The 14,281-nt window shown below is 40.1% G+C and overlaps 1 protein-coding gene across 3 annotated transcripts in view; it reads right to left on the reverse strand.

Moving 5' to 3' along the window:
- Positions 1 to 746: 746 nt before the first annotated feature.
- grm5b (glutamate receptor, metabotropic 5b) overlaps positions 747 to 14,281 on the reverse strand; it is a 74,229-nt gene continuing 60,694 nt past the window's right edge. For 2 of the 3 annotated variants that reach the window (XM_037074559.1, XM_037074566.1), the window contains exons 17-18: positions 13,837 to 14,003; positions 10,082 to 11,165 (exon numbers count right to left, since the gene is read on the reverse strand). In XM_037074559.1, the coding sequence (XP_036930454.1) occupies positions 10,082 to 11,165; positions 13,837 to 14,003 (1,251 nt within the window). Of the gene's footprint in view, positions 11,166 to 13,836; positions 14,004 to 14,281 lie in introns of all 3 variants that reach the window. The other variant, XM_037074549.1, reaches the window with a different exon arrangement.

Below are 14,281 nucleotides of genomic sequence, written 5' to 3' on the forward strand. Positions count from 1 at the left end.
ATTTCGACTGTATCTGGAATAAGAAAAACGAATCCGAGGCATGCTTACTTTATCTGCACCGTCAGTCATGTTGAATCCCAATTCGAACGCTGTAGTGATCATTCTCAATTACTGATCGACCAATTAGTAGCCTGGTTGATTATCTAGCATTTTTCCAAATAAAGAATGTGTTATTTTGGGTCTGATGCGGCTACGCACCTGCATTAATGTGTCCATCACTTTGTTGGAGCTGGTGATTTTGGAGCTCATTCTTATTACTTCATCTACAACATTACACCACAGCTGTTCATAATAGTTATTTTGTGTTTTGTAATAACCAGTAACTAATCTTACCAAATAAATGTAGTGGCATGAATATCTGCCTTCAAATTGTGTATACAGTATGCATACAGTAGCTGAAATGTTTAGAATGTTTTATTTGCTGGAACTGTATATATGTATATTAATTCCAAGTATCAGCTATCGGTCTTCTTTTTACTAATAGTCCCGTGAGTATGCCCAGAAAAAATCATATTGGCCCATTCTTACACTTAATCAATTAATAATCAACAGCCCTGTATTCACACAGTGTGGTTATCTCATGATGTGTATAGACAAGTTGCTTTGGATTAGTAGCCTTGTGTGCGTAGTTAAAGAAATGTTGACTGCATGTTCTGTACACTGCGTCTGCACATGGTTTGTATTCAAATGCCTGTAAACGTCTTATTAAATAACATCTGGCTGAAAAGAAGGAAACGACAATGAGGTTAATCATAGTTTTTTTTAATAATGGTTTCAATAATGATTCAAAGGTACTTTGAAGTACACTTACACAATGATTCATCAATGGCAAAAAAATAAAAAGAAAAAAGAAATAAACAAAAAGAAACAAAATGCAACCCTCTCTTTATTCATTACCCTTTTTACCCCACACCATGTCCCATCTCTGGTCTGACTCCACAGCACTGCTGTATGCTAACACCAGCTGGAGGGCCCCAGAATTGTTTGTTACATCCCAGTGAGAAACAACACAAAGAGAACCATTTCATCCTGACGAGCTGTGAAGTTATAATGAATGCCCAGTGACGTTTGGTTCCATTTTAGGAAGGCTACTCCAGCTTGGTCTCAGTGCTCAGTGGGTGACTGCAGTGAGTCAAACTATGGTGACTTTTAAAAATCCACCTGTTAATGCCAGAGTGCTTTTTTAGCACAGTGTTTCTGCGGCGAGGACAAGTGCTCAACGAAAGATTTAACGTGTTCCCAACACAGTTACACAATCACAGAGTTACTTCCTGGTGTGCGGATGTGTAGCGAGCTAGAGCTGCCTAATGCTCGTCTAACTTTCGGTGCCCACTGATTTTCATTTCGCACAGTTCGGGGTGGCTTGCGGTTCTTCTCAGATTCCATTAATGCATCTGCACTTCCTGCCTTTCATGTCTGTTCATCGCGCTAACAACAAAAGTAAAAAGCAGGGACAGAGGAAGCAGAGCAACATGGTATTGCTTTATGGGATGCACAGGACAACAAAAACAAAGAACATTTATGTATTTTTTTTCTTTTATGGTCCAACTGTATCGCCTCCCCTGAAAACATCACCTAAGATAAGTTCATATTCATGGATAGGTGTAAATCTTGCCAGATTCAATGCTTTGGGGTGAGTTATGTTAAAGATAAATGAGTGAATTTATTGGCTGGCATAAAAGTGTTTTGTTATTACTGCAAAACAACAGACAAGATGTGACTGTGAGCATATACTCCTCGTTCTTGTGATAAAAACACTGTATATTAAAAGAACACGGAGCATCCTGTCAACACTGTCTACTCTTCTTTCTCTTTCCTGTTCCCAATGGCAACAGATCAGCCCAGAGAGGGGTCTTCACAGGCATCGCCGTGGGCCATTTTGGAATGAGTAGATAAAGATCCATTAATTGGTAGATGAGAAGAACTGTGTTTGGCCATAAACGGTCCTTTTGGGAGCCTCTGAAAAGCCTGCGAACGATCGAGGCTCCAGTGTCTGTGACAAATAATGAGGAATCCCTTAGATTTAATTAGAGAGCAAACCTTTCTGAGTAAACCATTTTCTCTCATTGTATAATGGTTGAGGCTAATCTTCCGCCAACTTCTGGGCACAAACACAATTAAAAAATCTGTTGACAACTACAACCCCCCGACTCACCTGTCATCAGCCCTACCCCCCACTAAAAAACCACTTAGAAACATACTGTCCAGAGCCTTATATTCTCACACTGCACATTTCACAAAGCTGAGTGAAAATATTAAGCACTGAAACAACTATCCAAATATAAAACCATCTTCCATGATCACACCAATATAAAGCGTAATTACATTCTACAGTTCTGAACACTGGAGGTGACAAAAAGCAGAAAACCAACACATTGGAGCTTTAAAAGTTGTGTTCATCAGAAGTTAGTCATTCATGAAATGTGCCTAAGTGTGGATAAACACTAGAATACCTCCTTTACAAAATCATTAATTTAAGTTATTTTCATCGCATTTACAAAATGTTCAGGAAAAAAATAGATATCATTTTTTTTCTCGCCACAGAAACTTGAGTAGATTTGATTGCAGTTAAACCAGGTTTGTGTCTTGTTCATCCACCCAAGGTAAGAAAAAAAAATGCTGAAGCACTTGAAATAAAAAGACGAGAGAAAGTTGGCACTGAGTGGAGGAGTTTATGTTAGCCACTGGAGTTTGGGGATACGCTTAAAGTTAATCTAAATAAATAACTAGTAAACATTTATTGTACATGTTCATTTCCGTTATAATAATTTTCTGCCTGGAGTTAATAAATACTTTAAAATTAAAAAATATATTACATTCTGTACACATTCATCTTCCCTTTAATTATGTTTATAGGACCCCTACATCGTTTTTGTTATTATCAAAATGAAGCCCGAACTAGCCGCTCCAACGAGCACGGTTGAATTAATGTTTTGATAGATCTGGGTCGTAAAACTGATTGGAACACAGCACAACACCTTAATCTATATGCAGATGAGCTGCTTTTGTTGAGAATAAGTTAACTTTGTTTTCCACTTCAGTGTACCCAAAAAGATGCAAACATGTAGGCTTGCTTATAAAAATGTCACAACAACCGAAATGTAATCTTGATTATCTCAAGTGATCAGTAAGAATGTAAACATCACTTCTCCTAGGCAACATTCATCTCCTTATTCATATCTCTAACACTCTACTGAAAATAGAATCTCATCAGAATTTAAAGCAAGGGGTATCTACAGGAATTTCCTGCGTGTTTGTGTCCACAACAACAAACCAAACAAGACGGATTATGAGGAATATACAAAGCACACAACATAACACCATGTTCACTCACTGCCCATCATGCCCTGCCATGATACCTCTGTGTTATACGCTGTGATGTCACAGCTAAATTTGGTTTAATTCTCTAATAAATAGAAACACGGGATAAGTTTGTTTACCTAAATATATATCACACCACCATCAATACAAGATACTGTAAATTCTGCTCTGTATATAAAATGATAATGCCCTACAGTCACACAAAGACCTGCCTTATATGTTATTCCGCTTTCTCAAATTATCCTGAAGACAAATAAACATAAAAACCCCCCTTTACTTCTAATCTATGAAATACACAGCCTTATTTCTTATCACCTTACTCCATCTCCTCTACTATCTAACCTACACCAACTACTGTACCTAAAATCATCTTATTAAAACACACATGCTCTTTACTCTGTTAGAAAAAGCAACATTCAGATCAGCAGCTTCAGACAAACTTACAAAAATACCGTTAATGATTTTTAAGACATCTAGTCGTCACCCCCAGCCAGGCCATTGGTTTCATTAAACCAGTTGCAGCAAAAGTGGATTCATCTAATGCGCAAACATCACACAATGCTCTGTACCATGTAGTTTAGAGGGTAAATTATTTCAGGTTTGCATGTACTGTCTGTAGAACCCCTTTTTACCTCAATTTCCTCATTTAGTGTATCAGCTGATTTGTAAATACATGCTTCAGTATTCAAAAGAATGGGCTATTCTCACCAGCAGAGCTGGATAATATTTGCTTTATTATAATAACAACATACGCTTTACATCCAGGTCTTTGTAAAAGGCATCAATTAATGGTTAATAAGGCCCTTATAAGTCCCTGTAAGATACTAAAATTAGTAAGACTAACACAGTTATTGTCAGATTAATAGACATTTACAAACACTTACAAGAACAGACTAGAACATTTTAGAGACTTAGGAAAGCCAAAGGACCAGTATGTAAGTTGAAAACATCCCAACAACATGCTAGCAGCACCGCTATCTGAGCTAACTTAGCTAACAGCAGCAACAGTTAGCAGCAATTAGCCGTTACTTGAGTATGAATTCAACGGTTGGCCAATTCTTACACTCTGTACCTTCAAGAAATGTCTTAAAAGTTTCATACTATTGTTCATAACAGCACTACAAACACATGTATTGAGTTTAACTAAGTTATCTACTATGTCACTGTTACACATGTATGCACTGACTTTTGTCACTTTATCAAAGATGACATCATAGCTTAGTTAAACTCAATGAATGTGTCTGTAATGCAATTATAAACAATTATGAGAAACACATTTTTTATGCTTTATCGTTAACACTAATATAGTCTTAATGATGATATAAGCATCTTATAAGGACTTGTAAAGGCCTTATTATCTATTTGCTAATGCTTATGACAGGGACCTTGATATTAAGCGCTACCAACCTGTCAATACTGGTTTCTAACAATATTTACTTTTAATTTATTGCTTTTTTTCTCTATATAACAATCTTCACTCAACACTCAAGTGTGATTGAGGCTAACAGTTAACTCACATAAGCATCTGGTGATTTACTTACTTCATTAACACTGTTAAAATGGTAACAAATTGTGATATCAACACTCATGGAGGTGTTCAACCCGACACATTATTTATAATAATTATGTGAGAGTCTGTGACAGCGGGCTGACACAACAAAACTTCTTCCAGCCTGACCCTGACTGTGTAAACAACCATATGTCTATGCTGTGTTTACACATTAAACATAGTTCTGTTTTCTGCATCTGATCAAACAAACAGTCAGCCAGGGCAGTGGGAGAGGCCGCTGACAGTCAGATTGATAGAGCCTTAAATGAACGTTTTTAGCGATACTCCTACTGTGGGACCTTCTTCTGAATCTGTCTCCCTCATCAGTGCATCAGCACACCGCCTACAGATGCTGATTTCTGCCTAAATTAAATTTCACCCTGAAACCCGGGCTTGTTTGAAATGCCGTTATAAATAACATTTAAGAGAAACATGTGAGGCAGCCTCATGATTATATCTGACTCTGAACCGGGGTTAAAGTATCGAGAGACAAGAGGGCGTCCTAGATGGACTGTGAGCTGGTTTTCACTCCAAACAGTATAAAATTAAAAAAATGACCTTGTGTTTTTTTTCCTCTGATCAGCAGATGAGCATGTCTGGATTAAAAGTATTTTTGAGCGCAGGGATTATCAATCCAATTCTTTAGAGTGCATTTACGAAAATAAGTCGGCCAACAGCTTTTTGGGTAGACATCATCAGGAGATCATCTTCCTGGCTAGCATAAGACTTTATGTTTCAGCTAGAATATGAAGGGAAATATCTATAACTGAGATCACCCCAGATTAATGTGAGCAGTAGCTTTTTGTGATCCTCGAGGCAGGGCTCAAAAGCGGAGCGATGGTATTAATGCAGAAAGCTCAGTTTGTCAAGAAAAATGCTTTTGACAAACTGTGCTTTCTAACCCGTATCCTAACCCCGTCCTGCATCACTACTGTACTGTAGCTCGACTTCTGCCTGTTTGTCAGGGAAAATGTTAGAAAGCTCACCAGGTATAAAAATCCCCCGACAGATGAGGAGATACGATTCAAATGAAATCATATTTTATCAACACATGACAGATTAAGTTTGATCTCTCAGTGAGTTTGTTGACCTTACAAATCAATGCCTGCATTAACTTTAATATGAGGCCACGATTCTCCAGCATTTTCCTGATGAGCCTGCTGCTACTTTACATCGGTCATGTGTAGTATTTAATACAAGAAGATGCAAGTCACCGAACTGAGCCCTTAAAGAGAATAAGATAGCAGCAGATGTGAGCATCGATCCTGCCTTTTTCTGCAGAGGTAGCACTCAACTGTCGAGCCTCACCCAGGGGGGCTGATAACACGCTGCCGAAGTGCTGAAGCAAGCTCCCTTTTACTCTCTCAGCATGTTTGAAACACCATCAGTGACAGGAGCGCTCCTCCTCGACAATAGCGCGGGTTCATTTTATGACAACAGGTCAGGGCCCGGATTGTTCAAATTAGACGAGTAGATGCAGAGGTAACGGTGCACAGACAGCACTTTGAGACAAGAACCAATTATGACAACAATTATCAGCAACAGTTCTTTCTTCTGGGTACATTTCTATGCCTATCCTAATGAAAAAGTCTCTTTACAATTATCTCACAAGCTGTGCATTTTTTTTCCACTTAGTCTTTTTTGCATTGTCTTGTTCTAAGTTGACGAGACATACTGTAGCAACACCAGATCAGATTTGCATCTTAACTAACCGGCACACTACAAAAATCAGCAAAATACTAAACTATGATTAATGGCACACACAAATATTCTCCTTAACTCCTGTAACACTGTAGTTCTATGCCAGTTCAAAAGTGAGAAGATCACACAGCAAAAATAGGGAATTGCACCATCTTTGATACAAGAAATGACATGTACCCCTCTACTTGCTTAAAGATTTAGTGAAAATGCAAAGAACAATTTCAGCTTATCTACCCACCATCTTCCTTGTTGAATTGTCCAGCAGAAATGACAGAATAATGAAAAAAAACAACAATCTAAAACATTGTTGATGATTTAAGAAACCCCTCAGGTGTGCACCTTGTTTACATATGGATAATATTGCTTTAACACTGGAAAATGTGGAATATTTATATAGAAAATATCCAAAACAATAGAAACAGTTTTACATTTACATTTTTTCTTCTTAATTTTTTTTTTTTTTTTATGAAACCACTTAATTACCCACAGGCTAATAAGCTAGACCCTCCTGAACTCCTTTGGCACAATAATCATATTAATATTCATTATTATTATATTGTTGAATTACAAGACATTTGAATAGGAATGGTCACTCACACATTCAGAGTAGTAACACAGTTTCTGTAGTCTTTAACACATATTGGTACTGTATGATGTTATAACATAGTTCAAAATCTCTTTTTTTCTTTTTTTTTGTTGATATGTAAATAAAAATTACTTTCATCTGAAACAAAACAGAACTGTCTTTGCATGCCCTTAGTATTTACAGAATCATGTTGTCTGAGTTTGTTCTTGCTGGCTACTGTAGAGCAGAAATACTTCACTCACGAGGAGAAATCAGAACAAGGACTGTATCCGCATCAGTCAGCTGTCACGGCAGACGGATGCATATGCTGCAGAAACTATGATGTAATTGCGATGGACAATAGCACAGGCAACATTTTTTGAAAAACTGATTTGTGTTGAGATACCAACAGCTTAATTATCTTTTAATAGGATGTAGAAATCCACGTCTTTGCTGCAGGTAACATTCCTCATACAAAACGATTAAAAATGTTTGGCTCTTGTTTTTTCTCTTCTTCTTTTTTCTTATCTATCTTCTAGAGTGTGTTCCTCTGTGGAGGCAGCTGTTACAAAGCCAAGGCCCCATTTCTCAAATGCATCTTAGTGAATGCCGACACTGGTACATCAAATTTTATATTTCAGTCCTACTTTGGGTCAAGTATTCTGTTCAAGTGTTGGTACAAGTAAAAGTTTCTTTTTTAACCGAAAACTGTGGGCAGATTGGATATTTTAGGTTTTGCAGTCTTTTTCAAATTCACTTCTGTTTACCCATATAAATAGACATTTATAATTGGAATTAATCATGATATTTATAAATGAAATATTGATATCATGTTCATTATGCAACGATGAATATATTGTTTCTTTTTTCTGTTTCTTCCTGTTCTTTTATTGTCATATTAGGTGCCATAAATACACCAAAAAATCTGAAAAATTATGAAGAAAAAACAGCAACTAGCTAGCAAACACAGTGTGTGGCTACTACTGCTGCACAACATCATGTCGGAGAAGATAACAGACACTCTATCCACAATGTCAGAAAATATTGGGATATGAGAGTTTATGAGAATTCTTTTGGCCATGATAATCATCTACTGAAAATCTGATACCGTGACTGCTCTCATGCAAGGTAACGTCTCCTTCGGACCAAATGAGTCAACTTTTGCAGGAATGCAGTTTTTAGGTTTTCATGAGCACTGGGTGATGTGACACATACCATTACATCCGCCAGATGAGTACACATGCACACACATTCAGAGGTTCGACAAATTGCTCTGATTGCTTTTTCTATGACCTTGCTTGGGGCCTCCATGCCTGATTTGATTTGAGTCCACATAAACTCTGGTTCCTAAAACTAACGAGATATACAACTGTGATTAAATACCTTTTAGAGATATTGTAATAAACAGCTGGATAACTTTTTTCCAGAATACAAAACATGACATTTGGGATTAATCCAATTAGGCAAGACCTTACTTTAACAAAACAGATTATTTTGATTAGTTGCTGTCATCAAAAGAGAAGGTCGATACCACTCTTATGTCTGCCTATTCAATATGAATCTCTTGTTGCTCCATCTTCTTTTTGTCTGAAAAGACTGGAGACATTAGAACAGGTCTTCACACCTGTGTAAGAGGTGACTTAGGTTGGAGGTGAGGAGGAGGAGGAGGCACTCTCCCAGCTTGAATCTATCAATCTGTGCCAACTAACGTAAGAGATGATTGTGATTTGAATGAATCCCATTCAAAGCACTGTCTCTGATGAAACAGAGTGGCACTTGTGCCCTGCTGACACATTGGAAAAAAAAATGTCATGACCGGGATCCAGCTAAGCCTTACATAATGCTCTGTAAAATGTCATACACTAAGGAGGCGCTGTGAGGTCAGGTTTCTGCCAATAATCCACTTGAACCAGATGGTATGACTAAGATGTTTGTTGCAAAATGAGGCCTTGTCTTGTCAATCTCTCCTCCTCCCTGTTTCTCGAGTCACAGACAGAGAAATACAAAAGGTTTGGTCCCAACTACTTCAGGAAATTGTGTAGAAAATATACATTCAAACTTCTGAAGAAAACAAAACTTGGAAGAGTAGAAAAAATAAGGAAACACTGGCAGGAGAAAAGAAAGCAGCGAGAGTAAGAGGGGATGGAGGAAAAGAAAGCAGTACGGAGGGGACAGATTGGAGGACTGAATTAATAAAAAGATTGTGAGATTGTTTGTGAGAAAGTTCTTTAGAGTAACATACAGCCGGGTATGTTAACACAATGCACTTTTTGTCAGAAGCATGTTGGATTTTATCACCACAGAAAAATCCATAATCTCCTCATATATTTACATTTTTTCCCCCTTAAATTGTATTTGTGTGTGCTCACACCTATGGGTTTGTGTGTTAGTGCGTATGACTAAATGTATATGTGCCCTTGATAGCCTCTCTTTAGTCCGAACAGGCTTTGGGAGTCTTACCTCATCAATACTCTTTGCTGTCATGTCACCATAAACTCTCATTATCTAAGATACAGCGAAAATATACTCACGCACACAAACACACGCACACACACGCACACATACATACATACACAATCTCTAATTAGTTGATAGCCATGTTACCTTAAGGCCACTACCCCAACCTAGCTGACACGTAGCCCGTTACCTTCCAAACACCAAAACGCTGCAGTTATCGCAGCCTTTTTTGCAGTTCTTCACACCCAACTTTAAGAAACACCACTAGGAAAATACAACATGTGCAAGCTTCTTATACTTGCACCTCACTGCGAACATGTAAACACGAATACAGCAGACCTTCACAGCTCGGCGTCTTCATCAACCAGCCATCCACGACTCCGTTACTTCAGGTTTTCACTCCACGTAGGGACGAATGGATTTCAGTCTCTCCATCCTCTTCTTTCGTTTTTGAGTGCTCCTCGCTTCTGCGTTTTCTTTACTCAGCCTCACAGTGAGGATGAACTCTGGCTGTAGTTTCTGAGTGTCAGTCTGCTGTACCTAGGCGAAGGGGGAGAGGGCGGAGGATGGGAGGGTACTGGAGGGAGACAAAGACCTGTCTCTGAGATAGGCGAGCCGCTACTAGACCCCAGGGAATCGCGGAAAGGCGACGGCGGAGTCAAAGCAATGAGCTCCTCTTCCAACTCTGCCCGCCTCAGAGGGGAGTCGGCAAGGCAGGTGATCAGTCCTCCTCGCATGGGGGAGAGAGAGGGGGAGGTCTGGGGGTGAGGAGGCGGCAGGGGGTACGGTGAATGAGGCATGGAGTGAACAGGACAGCCACCCCGGCCCCCCATACCAGACTCGACAGGTGGAAGGGGCTGGACTTCAGCGTAAGTGGTGAGAGTCGGGGGCATCTGGATTTCGCGGGGCAGCAGGTATGGGTCGGCCGGGTGAGGAGAAGGCGGTGTGTGTTTGTGCGTGTTGTGCGAGTGCGTTGGAGAGGGTGTCAACATCATGCTGTTGAGCTCGGTGATGTTGGCAGTGAAGCGGTTCACAACGCAGCTGATCTGATCCATCAGCGAGCTCTGGGGCCGTCCCGGATGGTCGTCCACAGTGACCAAACGGCCATCACTCCCAACAACAACAGAGCCGCTGCTGGAGGGAGCACAACTGCTGCTACTGCCGCCACTGCAGACACTGCTCGGGTACTTTGGAACGGCAGTCATCTGAGGCTCCTCGACATAACCTGCCCCCAGCCTCTGGCTGACCGTGCTGATTGGCGAAGGTGTCTGTGGCCGATAGGTGATAGAGTAGCACTCCTCCGCTTCAGAGAGATCATACAGGGTCTTGTCTGTGACAGAGTCGGGATGACTAGGCAGGGAGGACATGGAGGGGAGGGAGGGAAGAGGGACATGCGGGGGCAGCCCCCCCCCTCCACAGTAACGTTCCTCAGAAGTCTTGGAGAAGGGCTTGATGACGGCAGTCTGATTGTTCTCCTTCTTCTTGATGTGGAAGGACAGCCGCTGCCACAGGTGGCTGCTGCGTGAACCGCTGCGCTCCGTCTGTGCCCAAGACACTGATTTACCATTGGAGCTGGAGGACAGGAAGAAAGGAACAAGAAAAGGTTGTTTTTAGTTCTCGAAAGGTAGATTCAACACATTTAGCTAATTAGTTTATTATGATTTTTTAATGATTCACCACAATATAGTATAGGTACAAATACCTTTATTTCTTTCTTCTCAGTTTATATAAAACAGACAGAGATTCTTTTGTGTGGTGGTGATTAAAATGTTTAAGTTTGGAAAAAACATTTATTTCACTTGTTTTTTCCTGCAGACTCTACTCTCTGGCAGCTGAACATTAGCTGCCCTTTCTTTCAAATGATACATACAGTTGTCTTTGTGGATTTGTTTGCTGTCTTGATTTAGTATCACATTATGATACATCACATGTAGATCTGATATTCTTACTAGACCAGGTGAAGGCTTTGTTGTTATGAAGAACTTGTAGCATGCAAAATACTTTCATACTTGTTTCTCTAATAATTGTGCTCCGTTCAATAATTTCTCATGCTGTTCATTATTATTTAATCTTGACAGCAACATCTCCTTGTTTAAGTATGCATTAAATAAGATTTTTTCTCCACGATAAAATACTGATGTTGCGAAGACAATTAAACGGAGACAATCTAGGGGCACTCATTAGTAGTTAATTAGCATTACAAGCCAAAACAGTGAAACAAAATTGCATAAACTGTGCCTGATCCACTCTGCGTTAACTAAAATGTTTTAATCTAGATGAGTCATGTAATTTAATAGATACAAACATATTCAAATGGAGCCTTGACTTAAGCAAGGAAAATCAGTTCACGTGCATTACAATTAATTTCCTGCCCTATTTTTCCCCGACAGTATGTTCTTCATTTTTCTTTGTCTGGTTCTCTCTTCCTCTATTTCTTCCGCTATCTTACAATTTTTTCCAGCTTTCTCTGCTTCACATCAGTCACAGTACTCTGTCCGCCCCCCGTGCCCACTTCTTCCTCTTTTCCTTTTGTCAGGTTAATTAGTGTGATTAATCTATGGTGGAACTCATGATTAAACCTCATGCCATCCTGACTGGGGCTGAAAAGAACTCAAATCAACCTGGAGACACGCGTATGCACACACATCCAATATGCTGCACACGCTGACCTGCACCTACACATACACACACACAGTGCTGTGATCTATACATTTCATCCCATGGGAAGAGTCTCTTAGAGGCTGTTTACGTTTGGTATCAACATGCACTCTGAGCGATCCAATCACGAGGTGACAGCTTTAGGCCCGTCATGATGATATCTCACTTCGCCGCTCTATATGCAAATATATATAACACTTTTTACGAAGAAACAAACATTTTTATGTATTGTTTTTAATGCTGAATTTACACAAAGGTATCAAGGATTTTAAATTTACTGTAGCTGCTTCACAAAGTTTGTAAAGTTTCTCCACATGCAACAACTCTTAAAATCACGCAATTTGTAAGGGAGTGCACATTTGCACTAAGAGCTGTCCACTTGTGATCAGATCACTCAGAACCTGTTGTGATATAGACCTGACCAGCTTCTTATTGAAGGATCTGGTATGACCGCACCAGACCTACTACTAGCTTACACCCACACAGAGTTTGTTTCATCTCATCTTACAGACTCTGGTGTCTGGTGAAGGCATACCATGCACTTTTCAGAAGACAAAACATTTGGTTCAAACATTAGCCAAATATTTATCTTCAATATTTCTTCTATTTCCTCTCCTGCACTGCTGGTTTCATGTCTGCCTGTTTCTGTTCAGAATACATAATGACAGCATCTCAAAGGAGTCAGCTTCCAGCCCTGCACTGAGGAGATAGACAGCCCTGCCAATTACCACCACCCACAGAGGGAGATAGGACCAAAAAGAGATGGAGAGGGGAAGAGGGGAATAAAAGGAACGAAGATGGAAACACTCCTGACATTTCTCAGAAGAGCGTGATTGAAATCTTGCTTGCCAAGCGGGGTGAGCTGAAGTAACCTGCTGACAAACGAAAAAGTGTTCTTGTCTTTTTTCTCAGCTTTTCATCCTGGCCAAGTGACTGTGCGTCTCTCCCTTTGTTTCCTTTGATCACTTCCTTGTCACTGTAGATGACTTGTGGATGGCTTAAAGATAAGTGTTAAAGTTTATATGTCTCCCCTTGTCACACTACCCCGTCAGCCTTTTCTTCTCTTTCTCTTCCAGCACTTCTGTTTTTCACCCCTCTGTTGATTCCCTCCACCCTCTCTTCTGTATTCAGGTTCCTCCTTCAAAAATGTCTCCCCACCCTCCCGTCCTCAGTTCAGTCGTCTCGCTCTCTCTCTGTCTCTCTCTCTCTGTCTTTGCCATGTCTCCATTAGGCAATTGTCTGCAGTTCATGTTAGGGTCAGAAGAACAGTCAAGCAGACTCAGGGGAGTTCAGGGAATCAATCTCTCAGAGAACTCACACAAGCCCGCACACAGACACACACACACACACACACACACACACACACACACACACACACACACACACACACACACACACACACACACACACACACACACACACACAGACACACACACGCCATAAATAGTCTCAGTGGGGCCATTACAGAAATGGTGCCTTGGACTGTAACTGAGGAATAACCTGGTATTAACCTGGCCAACAAGCCTCTAGTGTAATAGCACAGACACACACACACACACACACACACACACACACACACACGTACCTGAGTGTCTCTCCAGTTGAGCCTCTGCGTTTCCACAGGTTTACCAGACTGGAAGAACGGCTGGCAGCTGAGGACGATTTGCCGTCGCCCACATGCATGCGCACCACTGTGCTCGTGGTAAAGGCACTGCGCACATTACGCTCTGGTTTGGCTAGAATGATGTACACCTGGAATGTAATAAAACATGGAGTCTGTTAATTAAATATAGCAAAATAGTTCATAAAAGAAGACCACTCAATTTAATAATGAGCAAAAGTAAAATCTCTGCATCTGATTTTGGAAATAATTTGATGCCGCCTGTTTACACAAGACTCTTTTAATAAATGTTCCTTTTAGAGGAGTGATGGAGGCTGTCATCTTTGTAATGTAAAACTCTTATTAAAACACAACTCTCAAAAGAGGCAGCTGCTAATTTTTTTTTTCATTCTATAACTGCTGTGGTTTA

Source organism: Acanthopagrus latus, chromosome 2 (genome assembly GCF_904848185.1).
Source record: "Acanthopagrus latus isolate v.2019 chromosome 2, fAcaLat1.1, whole genome shotgun sequence".
In the NCBI taxonomy this organism is placed as follows: domain Eukaryota; kingdom Metazoa; phylum Chordata; class Actinopteri; order Spariformes; family Sparidae; genus Acanthopagrus; species Acanthopagrus latus.